Source organism: Cervus canadensis, chromosome 28 (assembly GCF_019320065.1).
Source record: "Cervus canadensis isolate Bull #8, Minnesota chromosome 28, ASM1932006v1, whole genome shotgun sequence".
NCBI lineage: Eukaryota > Metazoa > Chordata > Mammalia > Artiodactyla > Cervidae > Cervus > Cervus canadensis.
Genome location: NC_057413.1, coordinates 37995835 through 38019241, shown reverse-complemented (window position 1 = coordinate 38019241; position 23407 = coordinate 37995835). Strand labels below are relative to the sequence as shown.

At 37.9% G+C, this 23407-nt stretch overlaps 1 protein-coding gene across 14 annotated transcripts in view; it reads left to right on the top strand.

Moving 5' to 3' along the window:
• The window catches only part of LOC122429488 (muscular LMNA interacting protein), a 293970-nt gene that overhangs the window by 175356 nt on the left and 95207 nt on the right, over positions 1 to 23407 (top strand). For 11 of the 14 annotated variants that reach the window (XM_043449811.1, XM_043449801.1, XM_043449813.1 and 8 more), the window contains 4 exons: positions 12108 to 12179; positions 22496 to 22561; positions 22646 to 22729; positions 22845 to 22904. The exons of 1 other annotated variant lie outside the window; for it this stretch is intronic. In XM_043449811.1, coding sequence (XP_043305746.1) covers positions 12108 to 12179; positions 22496 to 22561; positions 22646 to 22729; positions 22845 to 22904 — 282 coding nt within the window. The remainder of the gene's footprint in view (positions 1 to 12107; positions 12180 to 22495; positions 22562 to 22645; positions 22730 to 22844; positions 22905 to 23407) is intronic. 2 more of the 14 variants (XM_043449805.1, XM_043449806.1) reach the window with 2 other exon arrangements.

Here is a 23407-nt window from a genome sequence, read left to right as displayed (position 1 = left end):
GCAATCTTGATTCCAGCTTGTGTTCCTCCAGCCCAGCGTTTCTCATGATGTACTCTGCATATAAGTTAAATAAACAGGGTGACAATATACAGCCTTGACGTATTCCTTTTCTTATTTGGAACCAGTTCTAACTGTTGCTTCCTGACCTGCGTACAGGTTTCTCAAGAGGCAGATCCGATGGCCTGATATTCCCATCTCTTTCAGAATTTTCCACAGTTGATTGTGATCCACACAGTCAAAGGCTTTGGCATAGTCAAAACCATCTATGATTTTCTGGAACTCTCTTGCTTTTTTGATGATCTGGAGGATGTTGGCAATTTGATCTCTGGTTCCTCTGGCTTTTCTAAAACCATCTTGAACATCTGGAAGTTTATGGTTCACGTATTGCTGAAACATGACTTGGAGAATTTTGAGCTTTACTTTACTAGCGTGTGAGATGAGTGCAATTGTGTTGCAGTTGAGCATTCTTTGGCATTGCCTTTCTTTGGGATTGAAATGAAAACTGACCTTTTCCAGTCCTGTGGCCACTGCTGAGTTTTCCAAATTTGCTGGCATATTGAGTGCAGCACTTTCACAGCATCATCTTTCAGGATTTGAAATAGCTCAACTGGAATTCCATCACCTCTACTAACTTTGTTCATAGTGATACTTCCTAAGGCCCACTTGAATTCACATTCCAGGATGTCTGGCTCTAGGTGAGTGATCACACCATCATGATTATCTGGGTTGCGAAGATCTTTTATGTACAGTTCTTCTGTGTATTCTTGCCACCTCTTCTTAATATCTTCTGTTTTGTTATGTCCACACCATTTCTGTCCTTTAATGAGCCCATCTTTGCATGAAATGTTCCCTTGATATCTCTAATTTTCTTTTAAGAGATCTCTAGTCTTTCCTATTCTATTGTTTTCCTCTATTTCTTTGCACTGATCACTAAGGAAGGCTTTCCTATCTCTCCTTGCTATTCTTTGGAACTCTGCATTCAAATGGGTATATCTTTCCTTTTCTCCTTTGCTTTTTGCGTCTCTTGTTTTCACAGCTATTTGTAAGACCTCCTCAGACAGCCATTTTGCTTTTTTGCATTTCTTTTTCTTGGGGATGTTCTTGATCCCTGTCTCCTGTACAGTGTCACGGACCTCCATCCATAGTTCATCAGGCACTCTGTCTATCAGATCTAGTCCGTTAAATCTATTTCTCACTTCCACTGTATAATCATAAGGGATTTGATTTAGGTCATACCTGAATGGTCTAGTGTTTTTCCCCATTTTCTTCAATTTAAGTCTGAATTTGGCAATAAGGAGTTCATGATCTGTGCCACAGTCAGTTCCCAGTCTTGTTTTTGCTGACTGTATAGAGGTTCTCCGTCTTTGGTTGCAAAGAATATAATCAATCTGATTTTGGTATTGACTGTGTGGTGATGTCCATGTGTAGAGTCATATCTTGTGTTGTTGGAAGAGGGTGTTTGCTATGCCCAGTGCGTTCTCTTGGAAAAACTCTATTAGCCTTTGCCCTGCTTCATTCTGTATCCAAAGCCAAATTTGCCTGTTATTCCAGATATCTCTTGACTTCCTACTTTTGCATTCCAGTCCCATATAATGAAAAGGACATCTTTTTTTGGGTGTTAGTTCTAAAAGGTCTTGTAGGTCTTCATAGAACCATTCAGCTTCAGGTTCTTCAGTGTTACTGGTTGGGGCATAGACTTGGATTACCATGATATTGAATGGTTTGCCTTGGAAACGAACAGAGATCATTCTGCCGTTTTTGAGATTGCATCCAAGTACTGCATTTCGGACTCTTTACTGTATTAAATCTTTGATGTTTAATTTGAGTAAGTCAGGGAACCACTGGGGTGTCTTATTTTTTAAATTTATTTAACCTTTATTGGAGTGTCGTTGCTTTACAATGTGTGTTAGCTTCTCCTGTACCGCGGAGTGAATCAGCTACACATGTTCATACTGCTGTTGTTGTTGGGTCACTCAGTGAAGTCTGACTCTTTACAGCCCCGTGGACTATAGCCCGCACAAGGGCCCTCTGTCCATGGGATTTCCCAGGCAAGAATGCTGGAGTGGGTTATCATTTTCTTCTCCAGGGGATCTTCCTGACTCAGGGACAGAACCAACGTCTTCTGCGTTGCGGGCAGACTCTTTACCACTGAGCCGCCTGGGAAGTCGCACATACACATACATCCCCTCGTTTGTTGATTTCCTTCCCATTTAGGTCACCACATAGCACTGAGTTGAGTTCCTTGTGTGATACAGTAGGTTCTCATCAGTTAGTTTTGTATCTTATATACACCTATCGATGGTGTATATATGTGAATCCCAATCTCCCAATTCATCCCACTTCCCTTCCCCACTTGGTATCCATATATTTGTTTTCTACGTCCAAGTTTCTATTTCTGCTTTGCAAATAAGATCATCTGCACCATTTTTCTAGATTCCACATATGCATTTTAATATAAAGTATTTGTTTTTCTCTTTGTGACTTATTTCACTCTGTCTGCCAGTCTCTATAAGTCCATCCACGTCTCTACAAATGACCCACTTTCATTCATTTGACATAATTTAATCTATCTTGCTGCTTTGCTGTGACCGTTAGAGGGTGAGAGGGATGATAGGAGACCTTAGGAAGCTATTGCAACCACCTGGGGGTGGGGGAGTGATGGATGATGGTGTCTCTGGTGGCAGTGAAGGAGAAGATAGTGTTTCTGGGTATATTTTGTAGGTAGATTAGCAAACATTCAGCCATCATCAAAGCCAGCTGTATGTAAAATGTCATTAAAATAGCTGATGCTAGACATGTGTATCTTTTTGTTTACTTTTTCTGCTTTTCTCCCACTGTCTTCTCCTCCACATCCTCCACCTTGGCACCTTTCTGGGGATTCTAGATTTTCACAATTGTCACATCCCTGCCATCTCAGAACTAACCAATTCTGTATCCCATTCTTTTGCTTCTCTTCAGCTAGCTTTTCCGAACTTGTCTTAGGAAGGATTCACACTCAAGTGACAGTGGTTGACCAAAGCCCTATTTTTTTTAATCCTCAGGGAGTTATGCATTTTTACTAAGGGATGATTGTGCAGTTTAACTCAAAGAAGAGACTTTTCTAAGTCGTGAACAGCAGATGAGGAATTAAAATTTTGTTTTTTTATACTTTCTGAATCTTATTGTAATTTTTAATTAAATACTTCAATTTAACTCAACAAATATTTGCTGAACATTTGTTCTTTTCCAGGTTGGTACTAGGTGTTGGAAATAATATAAAATCTCTCCTCTAAATGACCTATGAGGCTAATAAGGATGGCAGAATCTTGTAATGCAATGAAATAAATGCTATACATTTGATAGAAACACAAAAAAATAAATCGGCTGTGGAGAAGGAACCTGGGAAGAGCTGTTCGGGGAACTTCTCCTGGTAGCTTGCACCTTCTCTGCCTGGCCGTTGTCTACAGCCAGCCTGCTACGCCCACACCACTTCGGTTACCAGGCTCAGTGTGGACCTTGCGTTCTGCCAGTAACTCAGATGTAAGGGACATGTCTGGGCAGCCTCCTTCCGTGAATTGGATCAGGGCTTGGCTTGAGCTTTCGTCTCAGGGAGACTCTAACTAGGGCAGTGTAAACATGGTCCCTGAGGAGCAGGAAGTGGACATTTGGAGTGATGCTCTCAGCCATGCGATGCATGCATACAGAGAAGCTGAATGTACTGAAAGTGTAGCCATGAGTTCACATCCCTGATTCTCAAGGCAAGTGGTACAGTTTGTTCTGAGGTCGCATAGCTCTTTATTACTAGAGCCTGTGTTGAATTTAACGTGTCAGTGATGGGGGGTGGGGGCTTTCCTGGTGGCTCAGACAGTAAAGAATCTGCCTACAATGCAGGAGACCTGGGTTCAATCCCTGGGTCAAGAACATCCACTGGAGAAGGGAATGGCTACCCACTCCAGTATTCTAGCCTGGGAAAGCTCATGGACAGAAGAGCCTGGGGGGCTACAGTCCATAGGGTTCACAGAGTTGGGCACAGCTGAGTGACTAACACTTTTACCTGGGCTTCCCAGGTGGTGCTAGTGGTAAAGAACCTGCCTGCTAATGCAGGAGATGTAAGAGACACAGGTTTGATCTCTGGGTTGGGAAGATTCCTTGGAGGAGGGCATGGCAATCCACTCCAGTATTCTTGCCTGGAGAATCCCATGGACACAAGAGCCTGGCAGGCTACGATCCATAGGGTCGCACAAACTCAGACACAACTGAAGTGATTTAGCATGCATACACACACACACAATGAAGGGGTGATGGTGGCAATAGTGGTGGGAAATATTTTCCGAAGGGGAAGGGTGTTCTTGCTTTCCTCATCTTCATACCCAGGATTTATGTTGCAATATCTAGCATTGCCTATAAATAGAATTAGCTCTGATAAACTTGCATACAAAATACCAGTTCTTTCTTTAAACTTAAATTTTGCCCTGCACCTGTCATGTAGTAGATATTTAAGAAATATTTATTGAATGATGGCTGAAAGCATAGATTGCAAATTAAAGAGATACAATAGTTATCATTGAATTTTTTGCTGGATTCAAAGTCAGCCTCATTGGTTCTACCTTGTATGATTTGTTAATGGTGATTCCAGTCTTTAATATTACAGCCTATTATTATTATTTGAGTTATAATTATAGTGACTGGAGTGATTTGTAATTTTAAACCAAAGAAGAGAAGTCAATATATTTGATTTAATACCTGGAAGCCTTGAAATGCTGAAGAATAAATATGTTCCAAATTAGAATATTGTTAAGAAAACACAGAGGAAATATAGTGGACATAAAAGGCATCTCTTATGGCAATAAGAGTCAGTGATGCTATCTAGCCATCTCATCTGTTGCTGCCCCCTTCTCCTTTTGCCTTTGGTTTTTCCCAGCATCAGGGTCTTTTTAAAAGTGTTGGCTCTTCTCAACAGGTAGCCAAAGTACTGGAGCTTCAACTTCAGCATCAGTCCTTACAATGAATATTCAAGACTTATTTACTTTAGGATTGACTGGTTTGATTTCCTTGGGGCCCAAGGGACAATCAAGACTCCTCCAGCACCACAGGTCAAAAGCTTCAATTCTTCTGTGCTCAGTCTTCTTTATGGTCCAACTCTCACAATCTGTACATGACTACTAGAAAAACCATAGCTTTGACTGTATGCACCTTTGTTGGCAAAATGATGTCTTTGCTTTTTAATATGCTATTTAGGTTTGTCATACCTTTTCTTCCAAGGAGCAAGCGTCTTTTAATTTCATAGCTGCACTTAGCATCTGCAGTGATTTTTGGGTCCAAGAAAATAAAATTTGTCACTGTTTCCACCTTTTCCCCATATATTTGCCATGAAGTGATTGGACCAGATGCCATTAGTTTTCTTAATGTTGAGATTCAAGCCAGCTTTTTCACTCTCCTCTTTCACCCTCATTAAGAGGCTCTTTCGTTTCTCTTCACTTTCTGCCATTCAGTTCAGTTCGGTCCAGTTGCTTAGTCATGTGAGATTCTTTGCAACCCCATGGACTGCAGCACGCCAGGCTTTCCTATGTATCATCAACTCCCAGAGCTTGCTCAAACTCACGTCCATTGAGTCAGTGATGCCAACCAACCATCTCATCCTCTGTTGTCCCCTTATTCTCCCACCTTCAATCTTTCCTAGCCTCAGAGTCTTTTCCAATGAGTCAATTCTTCGCATCAGGTGGTCAAAGTACTGGAGTTTCAGCTTCAGCATCAGTCCTTCCAATGAATATTCAGGACTGATCTCCTTTAGGATGAACTGATTGGATCTCCTTGCAATCCAAGAGACTCTCAAGAGTCTTCTCCAACACCACAGTTCAAAAGCATCAGTTCTTCAGCCCTCAGCTTTTTTTATAGTCCAACTCTCATATCCATACATGACTATTGGAAAAACCATAGCTTTGACTAGATGGACCTTTGTTGGCAGAGTAATGTCTCTGCTTTTTAATATGCTGTCTAGCTTGGTCACAGCTTTTCTTCCAAGGAACAAGCATCTTTTAATTTCATGGCTTCAGTCACCATTTGCAGTGATTTTGGAACCCAAGAAAATAAAGTCTGTCATTGTTTCCACTGTTTCCCCATCTATTTGCCTTGAAGTGGTGGGACTGGATGCCATAATCTAAGTTTTTTGAATGTTGAGTTTTAAGCCAGCTTTTCCACTTTCCTCTGTCACTTTCATCAACAGGCTCTATAGATCCTCTTCACTTTCTGGCATAAGGGTGGTGTCATCTGTGTATCTGAGGTTATTGATATTTCTCCCAGAAATCTTGATTCCACCCTGTGCTTCATCCAGGCTGGCATTTCGTATGATATACTCTGCATAAAAGTTAAATAAGCAGGGTGACAATATACAGCCTTGACATTTCCCAATTTGGAACCAATGTGTTGTTCCATGTCCAGTTCTAACTGTTGCTTCTTGACCTACATACAGGTTTCTCAGGAGGCAGGTAAGGTGGTCTAGTGTTCCCATCTCTTTAAGAATTTTCCACAGTTTTTTGTGATCTACACAGTTAAAGGCTTTGGTGTAATCAGTAAAGCAGAAATAGATGTTTTTCTGGAACTCTCTTGCTTTTTCAATGATCCAGTGGATGTTGGCAATTTGATCTCTGGTTCCTCTGCCTTTTCTAAAACCAGCTTGAACATCTGGAAGTTCACGGTTCACATACTGTTGAGGCCTGGCTTGGAGAATTTTGAGCTTACTTTTCTAGCATGTGAGATGAGTGCAATTGTGTGGTAGTTTGAGCATTTTTTCGCATTGCCTTTCTTTAGGATTGGAATGAAAAGTGACCTTTTCCAGTCCTGTAACCACTGCTGAGTTTTCAAATTTGCTGGCATATTGAGTGCAGCACTTTTGCACCATCATCTTTTAGGAATTAAAATAGTTCAACTGGAATTCCATCACCTCCACTAGTTTTGTTTGTGGTGATGCTTCCTAAGGCCCACTTGACTTCTCATTCCAGGATGTCTGGCTGTAGGTGAGTGATCACACCATCGTGGTGTGATCTGGGTGATGAAGATCTTTTTTTTATAGTTCTTCTATGTATTCTTGCCACCTCTTCTTTATATCTTCTGCTTGTCTGATCCATACCATTTCTGTCCTTTATTGAGCCCATCTTTGCATGAAATGTTCCCTTAGTATTTCTAATTTTCTTGAAGAAATCTCTAGTTTTTACCATTCTATTGTTTCCCTCTATTTCTTTGCATTGATTGCCGAGGAAGCCTTTCTTGTCTCTCCTTGCTATTCTTTGGAAGTCTGCATTCGAATGGGTCTATCTTTCCTTTTCTCCTTTGCCTCTAGCTTCTGTTTTTCTGAGCTATTTGTAAGTCCTCCTCAGACAACCATTTTGCCCTTTTGCATTTCTGCCATAAGGGTGGGGTCATCTGCATGTCTGAGGTTATTAATATTTCTCCAGGCAATCTTGACTCCAGCTTGTGAGTCATTCAGCCCAGCATTTGGCTTGATGTACTCTGCATATAAGTTAAATAAACAGGGTGACAATATACAGCCTTGACGTCCTGCTTTCCCGATTTGAAACAGTCCATTGTTCCATGTCTGGTTCTAACTGTTGCTTCTTGACCTGCATACAGATTTCTCAGGAGACAGGTCAGGTGGTCTGGTATTCCCATCTCTTGAAGACTTTTCCCAGTTTGCTGTGATCTGCAGAGTCACAGGCTTTAGTGTAGTCACTGAAGCAGAAGCAGGTGTTTTTCTGGAGTGCCCTTGATTCTAATATGTTGATATTCAGTCTTGGTCTTTCCTACTTGACCCTGCTCACTTTGCCTTCATCCGTGATGGGAACATGTATCTTAGAGATGCACAAGGCTCCAGATACAGGAAGTACGAGAAAGGACATCTGGTTGCTGTAAAGAAGTTCAATCTCCTGGTCTAGAAACACTGTATCACAAAAAAAGAAAGATGAAATTTCTACTTCTATTGCAAAACTATTGTAAATTATGGAAAAGAAGAGATTTACCAGAAAAAAGAAGCAAGCAATTTTTTTCACACAAAATTCCAACGTAAATTCTGAAAATTATAGCAACTTCTTAGTTTGTGAATGTTTACAAAAACAACTATAACTGGAGGTCAGAGATTTTCTTAAAGCAATAGACATTTGTTGAATGCCTTCCAGGTTCCAGGTTTTGTGATGTCTCTCATGATATCATGAACAAGGAAAGATACCTTCCTTTTTTCCTATCTTCCACTAGACCTATTAGCGATCTAGTGATGTATTCCTGTGAATTCCCACTTGTTCTGAATGCTTAATCCAAAGCATCCTTGAGATCATTCTCTATCTCATCATCTTACTTTAATTTTCTGAATATTATTTATCTTTCTAGGACTTTTCTTTATTACTTGTTTATTGTTTGTTTGTTTCAGTTCAATGAGATATCAACTCTAGAGAGTAAAGTCTTGTGAGTTTTGTTTACTGCTGAATCTCTAATATTTAGAACAATGCACATGAAAAAGTAGATACTCAATAATAATTTGTTGAATGACTCCGTTAGTTGGACTGCTGTATCCAAGTAAATTTACAAGATGGATTGATGCCCACCAGGTTGGCAGAATCCAGTAGGCAAGAGCTTTCTATCCTTAATTTGTGACTTGAATGAAGATAAAAATGGTTCATGAAATAACATAAAATTATCTTTACAGTTTACAATGACAACCAAATATAAACCAAATGTTAAAAAGAGATGAAAGAGTAATATTCCATTGTGTCTATGTACCACAATTTTCTTATCCATTCATGTGCCGATGGACATCTAGGTTCCTTCCATGTCCTGGCTATTGTAAATATTGCTGCAATGAACATTGGGGTACATGTGTCTCTTTCAGTTCTGGTTTCCTCTGTGTGTATGCCCAGCAGTAGAATTGCTGGGTCGTATGGCAGTTCTATTTCCAGTTTTTTAAGGAATCTCCACACTGTTCTCCATGGGGGTGGGGAGTGACTTGGGGGGGGTTCTGGATGAGGGGACACCTGTACACCCGTGGCTGACTCATGTCGATGTATGGCAAAACCACCACAATACTGTAAAGTAATTAGCCACCAATTAAAATAAATTGATTTAAAAAAAGAGATGAAAGAATTAGGAATTTTAAGTCATGGTGCTCCAATAATATAAAATGACTTCAATGTCACTCACTTCTGTATTCTAAACATACCACAGAAACTAAGGAGACCATTCCTATGATTATTATCTTCACTGTATTAATCGAGTTTATTGTCAATATCATGTAAATGATGATGATATTCTACCTTGTGTTAAAAATACATCTAGTTAAACATATCTTTTTAAAATTTACATATAGTAGTGTGTATATGTTAATCCCACACTCCTTATTTATCCTTCCCCGCACCTTTCTCCTTTGGTAAACATAAATTTGTTTTCAAATTCTGTCAGTCTGCATCTGTTTTTTAATAAGATCATTTGTATCATTTTTAAAATACAACACTGTAAATCAAGTTTACTCTAATATAAAATCAAAATTAAATTTAAAAAGTGTTAAAGGAATATTGACAGGAGGAAATGATAGTGGAGTTCTTCAGTTGAGGATCAGTAAGGAAGGGGTTGATAGAAACAGCCGCATAACCATCACACAGAAGAGAGTTCTTAGTCAAACAGGGAAAAAGAGGACCAATGTCCTCTAGGAGTAAGTTAGCAGAAGCATATTTCATCTCAGTATAAAGGAGAATTTTGTACTAATTCTAACAGAACTGAACATGCTACCTTGGGAGGTATGGCTGAACAAGGGATCAGAGAGATTCCTGCTTTGGCTGGGGGGGTTGAACCAAAGTGCCTTCAATTTCACTTCTGATTCTAAGATTATATGGCATTACATGTATAATAGCAAGATATTGCTCTGACTATACTCTTTAGTGCAGCTGAGGATAGGAGAGAGCAAAGGTTATAAATGATTATGCACCCTGAAAGATGAGGTGAGGTCCTATGGTAGATGAATCATGGCTGTTGACCTGGAGCGCCCATGTCCAAATCCCAGCGATGATTTAGTAGCTGTGACCTTAGATACGTTCTTTCTTAGTGTCTCTCTGCTTTGAAGTGAAAGTGAAAGTCTCTCAGTCATGTCGACTCTTTGTGACCCCATGGACTATACAGTCCATAGAATTCTCCAGGCCAGAATACTGGGGTGGGTAGCCTATCCCTTCTCCAGAGGATCTTGATGACCCAGGAATAGAACCGGGATCTCCTGCATTGCAGTCGGATTCTTTACCAACTGAGCTATTAGGGAAGCCTTTTAGTTCCCATATATAAAGTGAATGTAATATAATATCTATGTCATAGGTTTGTTTTGATAACTCAGGGAGATAATACACAGTAAGCTTTTAGAGAGTACCTGGCTTGTAGTGATTGTTAGTTATTATTGCAACTATTGTTGCAATTAAATATCCACAAAACCACTGTGGAGTATTAATAACATTTTTTCTGCATTATTTATCTGTTTAGATATTCCTTGGGAGAAGATATCTTATTGAGAAATATGGGCCTGGTGGACCTGAATTCCAAATCTTTTAGATTTTATATGGGCTGTGGTCTTAGATGATGAGTCATCTGAACTCACCACATAGCCTTTGCTTAATGACTGTTTAGTTATAGGGATTCTGCAAAATTAAATGAGGCAATGCATGTTGTTTGCCTAGTTATAGATGTCAGCTCTTATTCTCCATGCTGAGATGGCATTTTGCTTCAATCCTTAATCTAAATACGTTATTTTCTGGAGACTGTAGCAGTGCAGTAAGTCCCCTACATATGAACCTTCAGGTTTCAACCTTTCAAAGATGTGAGCGTTCATGCCAGCCCCTATATCCCAGCTTTTGTACTGTACTACTGAACTGTTCAAGGTACTGTACTGTAAATTTGAAAATGTTTCACTTTTTGTGTTTATTCTTTATGTACATTTTATTTGTATGAAAAGCATTACAAGCCTATTATAGTACAGTACTATATAGCCAAATGTGTTAGTTGAGTATCTAGGCTAACTTTGTTGGACTTACAAACAAATTGAACGTAACAATGCACTCTTGGAACGGAACTTGTTCGTATGTAGGGGGCTTACAGTACCAGGTCAACAGAGAGCCTCGGGGCTTGAAGGGGCTGAAACATTGCTTCTTCTGGCCCTGGCATTTTTTAATTTTACTTGATTACTGTCTTCTTCTGTAGATCCTTTGGTTTGCTTGCAGGGGATGAAGACAGCCTGGCGCTGTGTGCCAGTTTCCTACAGCTTTGGGGCCAGTGGGGAAGCTGCCTGAGACAGAAACTTTTGAAGTGAGAGGAGCCTTGAACTTGGCACCCAGAGCAATGTCAACCCTGGGATTTTGATTATGTCTGTGACCCTGATTTCTACAGTTTCCTCATGCTCGACCCCAAATACTCTACAAAACTGAATTAGATTACACCAACTTTTACTTAAAAGTTGAAATATTTTCTTTTGATTCTTTGATATCACTGTATTGGAAAGTGGAGGAGAGGGTGATGAAGTTTAAAAAATGAATTTAAGACCAAGAGCATGGCCTTCTAGTTTTCCTGTTATGGAGTTAAATTGCTATCACATCTATTCAAAATACTATTTTTTAAAAATCATTGCTGAATTTTATGTGTTCTGATCACTTTTTTTATAAATGATGCAAGAGAATGTATTGAGTTCAATTAAACTTATTGCAATAATATTTGTTAATTATAGCACCATAATAAAGATCCACATTCCTTTGAGAATCAAGCAAAAATACCCCAAATATTTATATAATATTATTCCTGTCAGGGCATACTGCCAATGAGAAATTTACATATAACTGTGTAAAAAAGAATGTTTTTAAACTCTGAAATGATATAGCATATAATTGCCTATAATCCCTAGGCTGGTGTTTTACTGTGATATTTCTTTGCTTCTCATTCTAATAAAACATTAACATGAAGAGCTGATTTTTTCTGCCAAAAGCAAGTTGTTGAAGCATAATCATTGTTTCCTTCATTTGATAATGTGTCGTTTAACTTGGTAGAACTGGTCTAAAATTATGTCACATTCTTTCCCCTTTTCAACCCCATTCTTACTTTCTGGTTACCCCCCATTCTAGCAATACAAGACCAAGTCCAGCTACAAGGCTTTTGCAGCAATCCCAACAAACACATTGCTTTTGGAACAGAAGGTCAGTGTTGGTTCAAAAGCAGAGTACATTTTGGTGATGTTTTCTAAGATTGCTCATGTTTTTTAGAAAATTTCTGTTTTCAAGTTTTGCATTTACCAAAATAAAATGCTGCTTTTAGTTTAGGATGACATGGTGAAAGCATGTTGGTGAGTAGAATTGGAGACATCATTAATTTATCAGTAGAGTCTGGGTAGGAGCTATCAGGCAGCTCTGGGAAACTTGATTACATCGTGTAACTCTGAGTATATCCCTGTCCTTTGGAATTTTAAATAATTGTTAATATTTAAGTGCTTCCAGGATGGTGGTCCTGTGATGATTAAGACTTCACTTTCCAATGCAGGAAGTGTGGGTTCAATCCCTGGTTGGGAGCTGAGATCCCACATACCTCGCAGGCAAAAAACCAAGGCATAAACCAGAAGCAGGGTTATACAAATTCAATAAAGACTTTAAAAATAAAGTCCACATAGAAAATCTTAAAAAAAAAAATTTAAGGGTGTCCACTTCTGTTCACAGTGGTCAGTCAGCAGAGTGGAGGTAAAGTGGGGTTACCTCTGGGCAACTGGCCGCCTCTCAAACTGGGTGATTCATAGGTGGCTCAGATGGTAAAAATCTGCCTGCAATGCAGGACACACAGGAAATGTAGTTTCAGTCCCTGGGTTGGGAAGATGCCCTGGAGGAAGGCATGGCAACTCACTCCAGTATTCTTGCCTGGAGAATTCCATGGGCAGAGTAGCCTAGTGGGCTACAGTCCATGGGGCCAAAGAGAGTTGGACATGACTGAGCGACTAACGCTTTGACTTTAACACATTATGTGGCTTCCACAGGGTGGAAATACATTAGCCAAGCACCTAACTTAACATCTTAAATCCGATCAGGGTCTGAACATCTTTATCCACCTCACTGATCTGACCTCCATGAATGAGATAGAAGGTGGAAATCCTTTCCAGTGACCCAGCTGCTTTCACATGGCTCCAGGGCATTTTTGATTTGCTATTAAGAGTCATTAACTATAAAATTACAGGATTCTGCTTCAGTGGGTAAATTAACTTAAAGCCTCTTGTTTCACAAGTCCATTACAAAGGTTCTAATGAAGTCCCAGTGGAAGAAATGAATGAAATCAATTACCAAGTTTATGACATGATATAGTCCCTATGTTATTTTTATGCTATTTATTTAGGCAATATACCTTTGACTGCATGAAGCCCATTTTTTGTGTGTGTGCAATTATAGTGTTTCAAACAATATTATTATTTGTCAGATGTTAGTGTTTGCAACCAGGTGGTATTTTGACCACTGGTTTGTGAAACTACATGCTAAAATATATATTTTAGCATGATCTGGAGAGTAAAACTGTATATTCTCATATTCTGTATATTCCTTTGTCTAAAAAGTAGGAATTGTTAGTGGGGAATGCTAAGAGGTGTATAAGTGAACTTTAGATGACAGTATCTCTTACATTGTGTATCTCTGATAACAAACTATTATCCAACTGTGGCCCAGAGTATGCTCTATATATCTGAATCCTTTGAACTGGGGTGGGAGTTACTTAGTTGCAGGGAGATGGGTAGCTTTTTCCTCTAGCTTCTTTTCTGAATTTTGACCTTTTATGGTTTATTGAAGGATAACATAGGGGAATTCCCTGGTGGTCTAGTGGTTAAGACTCTGAGCTTCCACTGCAGGGGACATGGGTTCAGTTCTTGGGCTCGGGAACTAATATCCTGCATGCTGCATGGTCCCCCTGCCCCAACTCCCATAAAAGGGAGATTTTCAATATCAGGAGATTTCTGGAGGCTTGAGGAAGTGACACCATCACCATGTCACCAGATGCCCCTTATCCTATATCTAGAGTTATTATGTGGAGTCGTAGTAGAAGTGTTCCCTCATCATAGACCCTCTGCCCATTTAGATGGATGTTTCCAAAATCTGCTCCCAAGGGCCTGCCTTCACAGAAGTGAGAGAAGCTCTTCCCTCACCAGCAGTGAAGACTTCCTGGTTTCAGAATCTCTGTCTTTTTCAGTTCAATGGATTTTAAAGATTATACTTTATTAGTCAGTCATAAAAGTGAAGAATGATTAGCTTAATTTTGAATTTCATCAAAACCCATTTCATAAACATCTTTGGTGGTATTGGTTTTCACTGAACCTAATGCAAGTTCATAAAGGAGAGGGTTTGTGTTTTTAATTTCAAATAAAACATACTCTTCAGTAAAATTACCATTTTTATTTTTAGTACAACAGCATCTGTAAATATCATGATATCTAATTTAAAATATCTAATGCATTTATTCACTAGGGATTAGCCTGACTGAGCACACAATATATTTATCTAGTGTGGATAATTGTCTCTTGGCTAAGATATTGTTTTTGGACCACAAATACTTGAATTGCTTCAGGGTCACAGGATATAATATGATGCTTGTTTTTCTTTAGAGCCTTTTATAATTCCATTTTTTTTTTTCCTGGCTTTCCTATGTTATGTACTCTTCAATGAGAAACTTTACTTTTAAGAATTTTTAAATCACAAAAACATTATCCCAAGATTTTATGAGAGTTTATTTCTACTTTCAGTCATATTTCTTGAATGATACTGCGTTGTTTCATTCATGGTTGTAGTTTAAAAAAAATAAATCTGGTTTATACAATAGAACTCATCCTATGCCATCAAAATCAAAGGGACTTATTTCTGAATTGAGTGGGTAAATTAGGACTATTATAATAAGAGGCTCATCTATTTGGAGAAGAATTAATAGTTTGGAATATGTTGAATCCCTGAAACTTTTTGGAGATCCCTTTAATGTCATCCGGAACACTGCAATGAAGAAGGGTGATGCCACAGTGTCATTACAGTATTCTGTTAGGGTCCATGCTGGGGACCACCTTGAAGATGCAATGAACCCATTTACTTCATCTTAAGATAGTTCAGCAATTCTCCCCCAGTCAGATTTTTTATACCATATTTTCTTTTATAACATATAGTATAATTAATGAGGAACCAGAATCACTTAAAAAGATAATACTATTTTTTAAAGCAAACTTTTCTCCAAATTGAAATATAGGCATCCCTTCTGATTAGACATTAAGCTCTCATTGAATCCCCCAACTGGTTTCAGCTTTAATCACCCCTTGATGAAGCCCATAATTGTCAAAAGAGTACATTTTGTTGACAAGGGATATAAAGTATCTGGTACTTCTGTTCTATAATTTATTGTCCACATCAAACTTAAATTTATAGCTTATTCCATTTCCTATCATTTCCCCTCCATGAATGTTTAGGAGGGAAGCATTTTTAGCTTAAGCCTTAACTAAGGCTTTACAGGAAAAGATGAATGTCAGGCTTCATATTTTAATGTGTTGGCATTGAGGTCTTTGACTTAATCTCCTGCCAATAATCATCTTCTCCAAGACTGAGATGAGGATGTAATACAAGTGATTATAAAGCAGGAACAAAATAATTAGATGAACTTGCATTCATGACTGTCCTTATTACAATATGTTCAACAATATACCAAGGTCTGTAGAGGAAATAATTTTTATATGGGCATTATTTTTTATTCACGATGTGGGTACTGCTATCCTTTTCAGAGAATGTTAAACATCTCTCTCTCATTGACTAATTTTTCTTATCATCTAAGTCCGATAGCAATAGGTAAAAAGTTTAACTTAAGGAAACACATTTACATTCTAAATACATGGATTATTATTTTTATTGTGCAATTGTTTTAAGGATAGGAAAGATAAAGGAATGTTTCCTTGTAATCAAATAATATGAATATTTATTGTCTCACGGCGATTGCTATTTTTCCATGAAATAATACACTTTTTCTTTGGAAGTACTTTATCTGTTGCCTTCTTCACAAATATCTCTCAGGATAAAATCAAGGCTCTAGTTACATACTAATTTTTCCAACAAATGATATTACTGTGCATTTAATTCATAACCTATGTGTGTTTGAAAGAATTTTAGAGTAGCTCAATGTTATAAATAGCACCTATAAACTACAGGATTCATTATTTAAATGAAGATTACAGGAAAAATCATTTTATTTCTCCTGGTGGAAGGAGAATATAAACAGCTGTTTCAAAGACAATAGGAAGAACTATGCTAAAAAAAATAGAAAAGTAAAGATTTCAGATATCTTGTCAATGTAAACGTTTTGTTCTAAGTTGCCAGTTTAATTTTTTTAAAGGTGACTTGTAAACTCCAGTCAGATTAATCATATGTCTTTGGGTGAGACTATTTTAAGATCAATGCATGTCTTAAAAATTTAACAAAATCTGGTTACTAACTTAAGCATATGGTCTAGACCAGAGTAAGTGTCTTAATTTAGGTTACTTCAAGAAGTAAATGTGTTCTCAATTTGTTTAGCAATGGAGAAGTGCCCAGGACCCAAATCTGTGCTAACTGTTTGCCCTTGGGCAGTTGTCTACCACTCAACTACTCTTTTAAAACACTTACTAAACCATATTTAAATATGCATATTGGTTTTTTTCTTTTTTCCTACTATAAACTGTGAGAAAATGCAGTAGTTTTTGTTAAGCATTCATTGAATGAATTAATTCAGTTTGCACCTGGGTAAGTCTCTAAAATTTCCAATTTTATTTCACAGGATTTTAAGCCAAATTTTTGCTCATAGGATTATAAAAATAAAGATACCTGGTATATGGCAGTTAGGAGTCTTCCTTTGGGGTAGAATAAGTCTCATTAACTCTAAGTCCATGGAAACGATATAAAGGGCCTTCTGTTACAGGGAAAGTAAGTTGGTTTTAGACTTGGCGCCTTTTAAAGAATACCATGACAGCCGCCATATTGAGCCCTTTAGTGTATCAGACACTGAGCTAAATGCCTTACTATCTTCACAACTCTGTAAGGATTTTGATGCTCCAGGATGTCAACTGCATTTCCAAAAGCAGCAGGGCTAGTAAGTTGCTGAAATGGACCTCAAGTGGGATCTGATTACCCCCTGGCTTTTCCCTACTCAGCATGCAACAGTGATGTCAATTAGCTAATGAGAAATATTTAGCAAGAGATGAAGGTTTTGGATAATTTTTTTATTACTTGCTAAGATATGTTTAAATATTCATTAAATTAGAGCAGCAAAAGTTTTTTTTTTTTTCTTTTTTTAATGAGGAACAGTTAAAGGGAATTGGAAATGGCTTAGTTCTGACAAGACTTGAGTGAATGAGGGTTTACAGACCAGCACAATTCCTTGAGTTACTGAAGGAGAGGAGGTGAATTACAGTGGAGGAAGTGGTGGCTGGAAATCAGAAACATCATTCCGATATCCTTGATTAAATGAAGAAAAAGTCCAGAGGCTTTGCCATTGGGCCTTGATTGAATGGGTTTGAAACTAGCCTAATGATTTGCCAAAAATCCATTCCTTCTGTGTGCGAGGAACAGATATTTAACCCTCCAAAGATCTTGGGATTAAAAACACCAAGTAAATTTCCTCAATTCTTGAAATTTTTAAACCAATCACATGAAAATAATCTGATAAATATTCTTAGATCTTCAAAGAAGCTGTACTTTTATAATGGAAACCCCTTTGGCTTACAATGTACATTTTCCCCCTTTCTTCAGGTCTGAAAGCTATTCTCCGACTAGAGAATCAAAATGAGATTTATTTGCCTGAGAATATCTCCAGTCTTACAAATGGTTTTGTATTAATGACTGAAAATCAAGCAAATCTTTTATGGTTAGAGGATTTTTCTACCAAATTCCTGCTCAGGTTAACTAAGTATAGCAACATTTGGGTTCTGCTTGAATTGTTTTTTGGGAGGTTAATTTTATCATTATTAAAATACAGTACTTATCCATGACATTTTTGAAATCCAATCCAGTTAGAAAGTCATGGCATCACAAAAAGTTTACCAGTCCTTTTAGATAATTTTTTGTTTGGAAACAACTTACTTTCTAATTCTACTGTTTTCGGATTTTTAGCACTTAATCCTATTTCTAAAGAGAACAGGTTCTAATCAGTCTGCTGATTTAACGTATCTTACTTAACAATGATTGCGGTTCCATGAGACCTGCTCCTTTTGGATGAGGAACACCTATTACAATGTATAGGTATATCTCATGCAGACTTTGATTTTCAATGGTGTTCTTGGTTCTTGGCCGTTGATTAGAAAATCATACTGAATTCAGAAACTATTTTTTTCTAAAAGTCAAAAAGAGACTATGTCTCTTTTCAAAAACTGGTCCCCAAAGTTGGTTGTGCAGAGCAAAATATAACAACTTTTAATCAGAATACTTCTAACCATAACTTAAGAACCTTTAAAAATAGGATTCAAAATATGTTCCCTTTATGCCTTGCTTGGCTATCTTCCAATTTGGTAGAAAATATGTTTTTATAAAACCTTTTACTGGAGAGTATTCTGAGAGAACTTCACTTAAAATGAATAAGAAACATCAATACAGTCCTGCTAAGTTGTCAAAAAGCAATCTATGGTCACACTTCATGTTGATAGAGATTTAATGTATTTTCTTTTAATACACTTTGTACCACAGAGGAAAAAAAAAGTCTGCTAGCAGGAGTGGATCAAAATGATATACTTGACAGAGAACTCCTTGTCAATAAAAAATCAATTCTAGAAAATTTCAAGGCTATTTAAACTCAAAATAATCCCCCCTCCAAATTTTAATGCAATTTGAATATTGTCTTCATTTCAAGGTTTCAGCATTGCTGATATATTAATAATGCTAGTTATCCTCCTGAATTTTCCAAGCATTCTGAGTAGATAGTTTTTTTATTCCTTGAGTAAACATCAGTGTTTTAAGTTGAATAATAAAGGATGTGTTTACTTAGTAAGTTCCTACGAAGTAACCAGGATAATAACCCTATTTGATTTTGGCTGAAAAAATATTTGCTCATTATATTAAACTGATCACATACTCAGATCTTTGATGGTAAACAAATTTAATTGAAATGTGGGAAAATAAGTTATTTATTATATAAAATATTCAGAGTTCAACCTCCTTCTCTAGAGCATTTTACTGAGGCATATTGAAATCATATTCTTTCTACGGTTCGTTTAACTCCATTTATTTGTCAGTTTACCCTTCCAGTTCATCCTAAATATCTTTACTGAGGACATGTCATGTGCTGTATCCTGAGGCTACCAAGATAAATACCACAGTTACATAACTGTAGTAGGAGAAGTGGTCCAGTAGGATAGAGATACAGTCGAAGAATAATGATGATACAACATGTTTAAGTCATGTGTGGAATGATGTGGTATCTCAAGGATGGAGTGAAAGACTTTGCCTGGTTCAAATGCCAAAAACCATTATAAAGGACTTAGATTAAGATCTTTAGGGTGAGTAGGAATTCTAAGTGAGCTGACGGTGGAGGAAAGATCCATCTAGGCAGAGTTAATGACGTGTGATTGGAAGGTTAACACAAGTTCAAAAACCCAAGTCCCTTGTGGTTAAAGAGCAGGCAAGAGAGGATTGGGTAAAAGGTGTTGGTGGAGAGGCAAGGAAGGACTGGACCAGACTTCTCTCCTAAGGAGTTTGTTCCTAATTCTGATCATTAATTTCTGACTTTTCTCTTTTCTATAATTATTATCATAGAAGCCATGTGTGGTTTAAAGCCTAAAACTAAGGCTCAATATTATGTGCTTGGCATCTAGTAGAACTGGGAGGGCCTCAGATAGCTTAATTACAAGCTCTCTTCCCCATTCCGCTTCTCCAGACATGGTCCCCCAACCATCCCTATCAAACCGACCAGGTACAGTGCGTACTGTTCAGTCAAAGTGACCATAGCCTTCTAAGGAACCAGGGCCATCTCACTCGATCCTACAAAGCCTGCCTCCCACAGCCCCTGCTTGTTCACTCTTTCCTGAGCACGGCTTTCCTGTGGCCCAGATGGAACACACACTCTGTTCCCTGGGCCATGCCCACCTCTGAGTATTGCACTGGGCTTGATTGCACCTGCCCAGGGTCATGTATTCAGGGGCCCTATCACTGTGGAGTGGGAACCCCTTCCCCTCCCTTACCCCAGCCCACGGGGTAAATAGGAAGTGGTTAGAACACCATGTCAAGGAAAAATTAAATTTTCTGAGCAACAACAAGGAGTGATCTCTATGATATTTTCTGTTCCCTGCTATCTATTATGCATAATTAATTTTAAGTAGGAAGGATGGAGGAGGAGAAGAAAAGAGATACATTTTTTATGGTAGGAAAAAGGAAAGCTCAAGCATTTCTATTATGTGACCATAGCTAGTGTTTTATTTAATGTAAAGGAATGGATTTTGAAAAAATAGCTTCTAGACAATTTCTTTTGTGTTACTAAAATAAGGGAGTTAGTTTAACACAATAAATATTTGTTTTCTCCCACATCACAATGGGGTACAGCTCACCTTGGTGATACAACGTGGTTCAGTGATGTAGTCTCTTTCCACCTCATGTTTTCAGTTATCTGAAGAAGAAAGAGAGAATGATGAAAAGTCATATCCACCCTTAAGTGACTTTCATCAGAAGTTATGCATCACCTTTGCTCACATCATTTAGGAAAAGTCAGTCACAAGCGCTAAATTCTTAAGTTCAAGGAAATGTATGTCCTTGCCTGAGAAAATGAAGTAATTTGGTGAACCTAAGCCTTGTCTAGCATGATATCCAAATTAGTGCAGGGAAAAAATAAATTATAGTAAATTAAATTTATTAAATTTGATCAATTAAACAATTCAAAATCTGAATAAAAATTAAATAGAAAAAGTGAGACAAAGGTAAAACAAATATATTTTAGAAACAAACAATAATAAATGTTAGCTTATATTAAAAGATACATGTTATTAGATCAGATTAAGAAATGAATTCCAGACATTTATAAAAAACACTGATTTTTAATGCTTGGATGCAGAGAGTTGGAAATAAAAAGGCAATGATATAGCAAAAAGTACTAATAAATACATTTGATTGTATCAGGCAAAATAGAGATTAAAACCCAAAGTGCTGTTATATGAAGAACGCTTCATAAATACAGATATTTAATTCATGAAGAAAGTATGCTTCTAATTATGAAGGTAGCTAATAAAATGACTTCAAACTACATTGAGCAAAAGTTCTAAGATCGCAAGGAGAAATTAACAATTATGTCATATTTTATGATTTCAGTTGTTAATAGGCATGCATAAGAATGCAATAAAGCTAAACATGATTTGAAAAAAACAGTGAAAAATTTTGATCTGATGGATACACACACATACACATAGAACCCTGCAGCCAATAATTAGAGAATAGATATTATGGAATATTTACATAAAACTTACCATGTCTTATATCATACATCTCAAACCACATAAGAAACTACTATCTTGAAGAAATTCTTTGGTTCTAACTAAATAAGTAGTAATTTAAAAATTGGATAAAAAACTTATATTCCTAAAAATTAGATAGAAAAACTACTTTTAAGTAACTCATAAGTCTAAGGAAACTTAATGGAAATATTTAAAAAATATGTTTAGCATTGTATAATAGTGATCATATACATATCACAACTTGCAGAATGCCACAAAAAGGATTCTTTGAGGGGAAGAAAGGATAAATCCAAAGACTATAGAAAGAAGTAAATAATGAGTCATAAGCAGAAATGACTGAAATGGAATGAGTGTGCCAAAGTTCAAAGCCAAAAATTAGTCCAATTAAGAGATTAGAAATGGATAATCCTACCTGGAATTTGATTAAGAAAAAAGCAGGTAAACACAAATATTAGACATGATGGAGAGGGACCAAGATGGCAGTGTGGATGGCTTCTGAACTCCTCTCCTCCCAGTGATATGCCGAATGTGCAAACTGCACGTGGAGAAATTCCCTCCAAGAGAAATCCAGAACCCAGCTGAGTGACTCCAACATTTCAGATTAATAAGAAAATACCCACATCAAACCTGGCAGGAAAGGCTGAGATACACTCTTGCCATTAACTCTGCCCCTGGTACAGTGTCAAACAATTGGGGGGCAACTCCAGCTCCCAGCTCCTCCGTTAGATATTAGGCTGGACATCGAATGTCCCAGTCTTTAAGGTTCCCACCTAAGGGAAAAGCCCCTCAAATGTTTACCTTGAAAAGCCAGTGGGGCACCAATGGGGCTTGTGCCCACAGGAGCTATAGGCTTTCTTATATTGGAGGTACTATTTCCATAGCAGAAGGTGGACATTTGTGGGCAATGCCTCCATGTCAGACAGCAGCTCATGAAATGATTCAAAGATGATTATTCTTGGAAACATTGAGACATCCAAAGCTTTCTTTAAATTCAGACTTTACTATCTGTATATTTGACTAAAAACCTCACGAGAGAACCATTTCATTTATTATCACTAGGCACTAGACGAACCAGTCAAGACGGACAGCATTTCCAAGGACAGCACCTTAGACCCACCTCTGGAGGTAATGGCTTCAGATCCAGCCCTGCTTTTGAAATACAATCCCGAAACTCTCTGCTAACCCAGTGCCTGGTTTCACTTCTTCCAGTTGTGTTCCCCTGCACAGCTCAGGCAGCAAACTGAGGAGCTCTATGCTACCATTGATAAGGTCTTACAGGACTCCTTGTCTATGGTAATGCCTTAGACTAGACCATGCAATTCAAACCTTTGCTTCGCTTCACTTCATTTCCCTCTGCTTGACGAGGCTGGATGCATCCTAAGCTTGTCCTTTTTTTTTTTTTTCCTAGCATTCTTCTGATTCTCCTTCAAGTTCCCTACAGACTTTGTTGGGTTCTGACACAATCAAAGTATGTATATATATTTAATATAATTTACTCAACCATAACAGTTACTAGGGTAATTATTTTTAAAATAAAGGTCAAGGCCCAATAGTGATCTGGGGAATTAGTGGATAGAAACCAGCATTGTATTTTTTTGTTTGTTTGTTTGTTTTTTGTTTGTTATTAGCAAACAGCATTTTAAAAATAGGATAGTAAGAGAGCTCCCTGGTGGTGCAGTGGATAAGAATTGCCCGCCAGTGCAAGGGACACAGGTTTGATCTATGATGTGGAAGGATTCCATCTGCTGTGGAATAACTAAGCCCCTGTGCCACAAGCACTGAACTCATGCGCTGCGGCTCAGGAGACACAGCTGATAAGCTGGCGGGCTGCAACTACTGAAGGCGGTGTATTCTAGGGCCCACAGGCCACAACTGCTGAGACTGTGTGCCTAGAGCCTGTGTTTTGCAACAGAAGAAGCCGGCACAATGAGAAGACCAAGTGCCGCAACCAGAGAGGAGCTCCCACTCGCT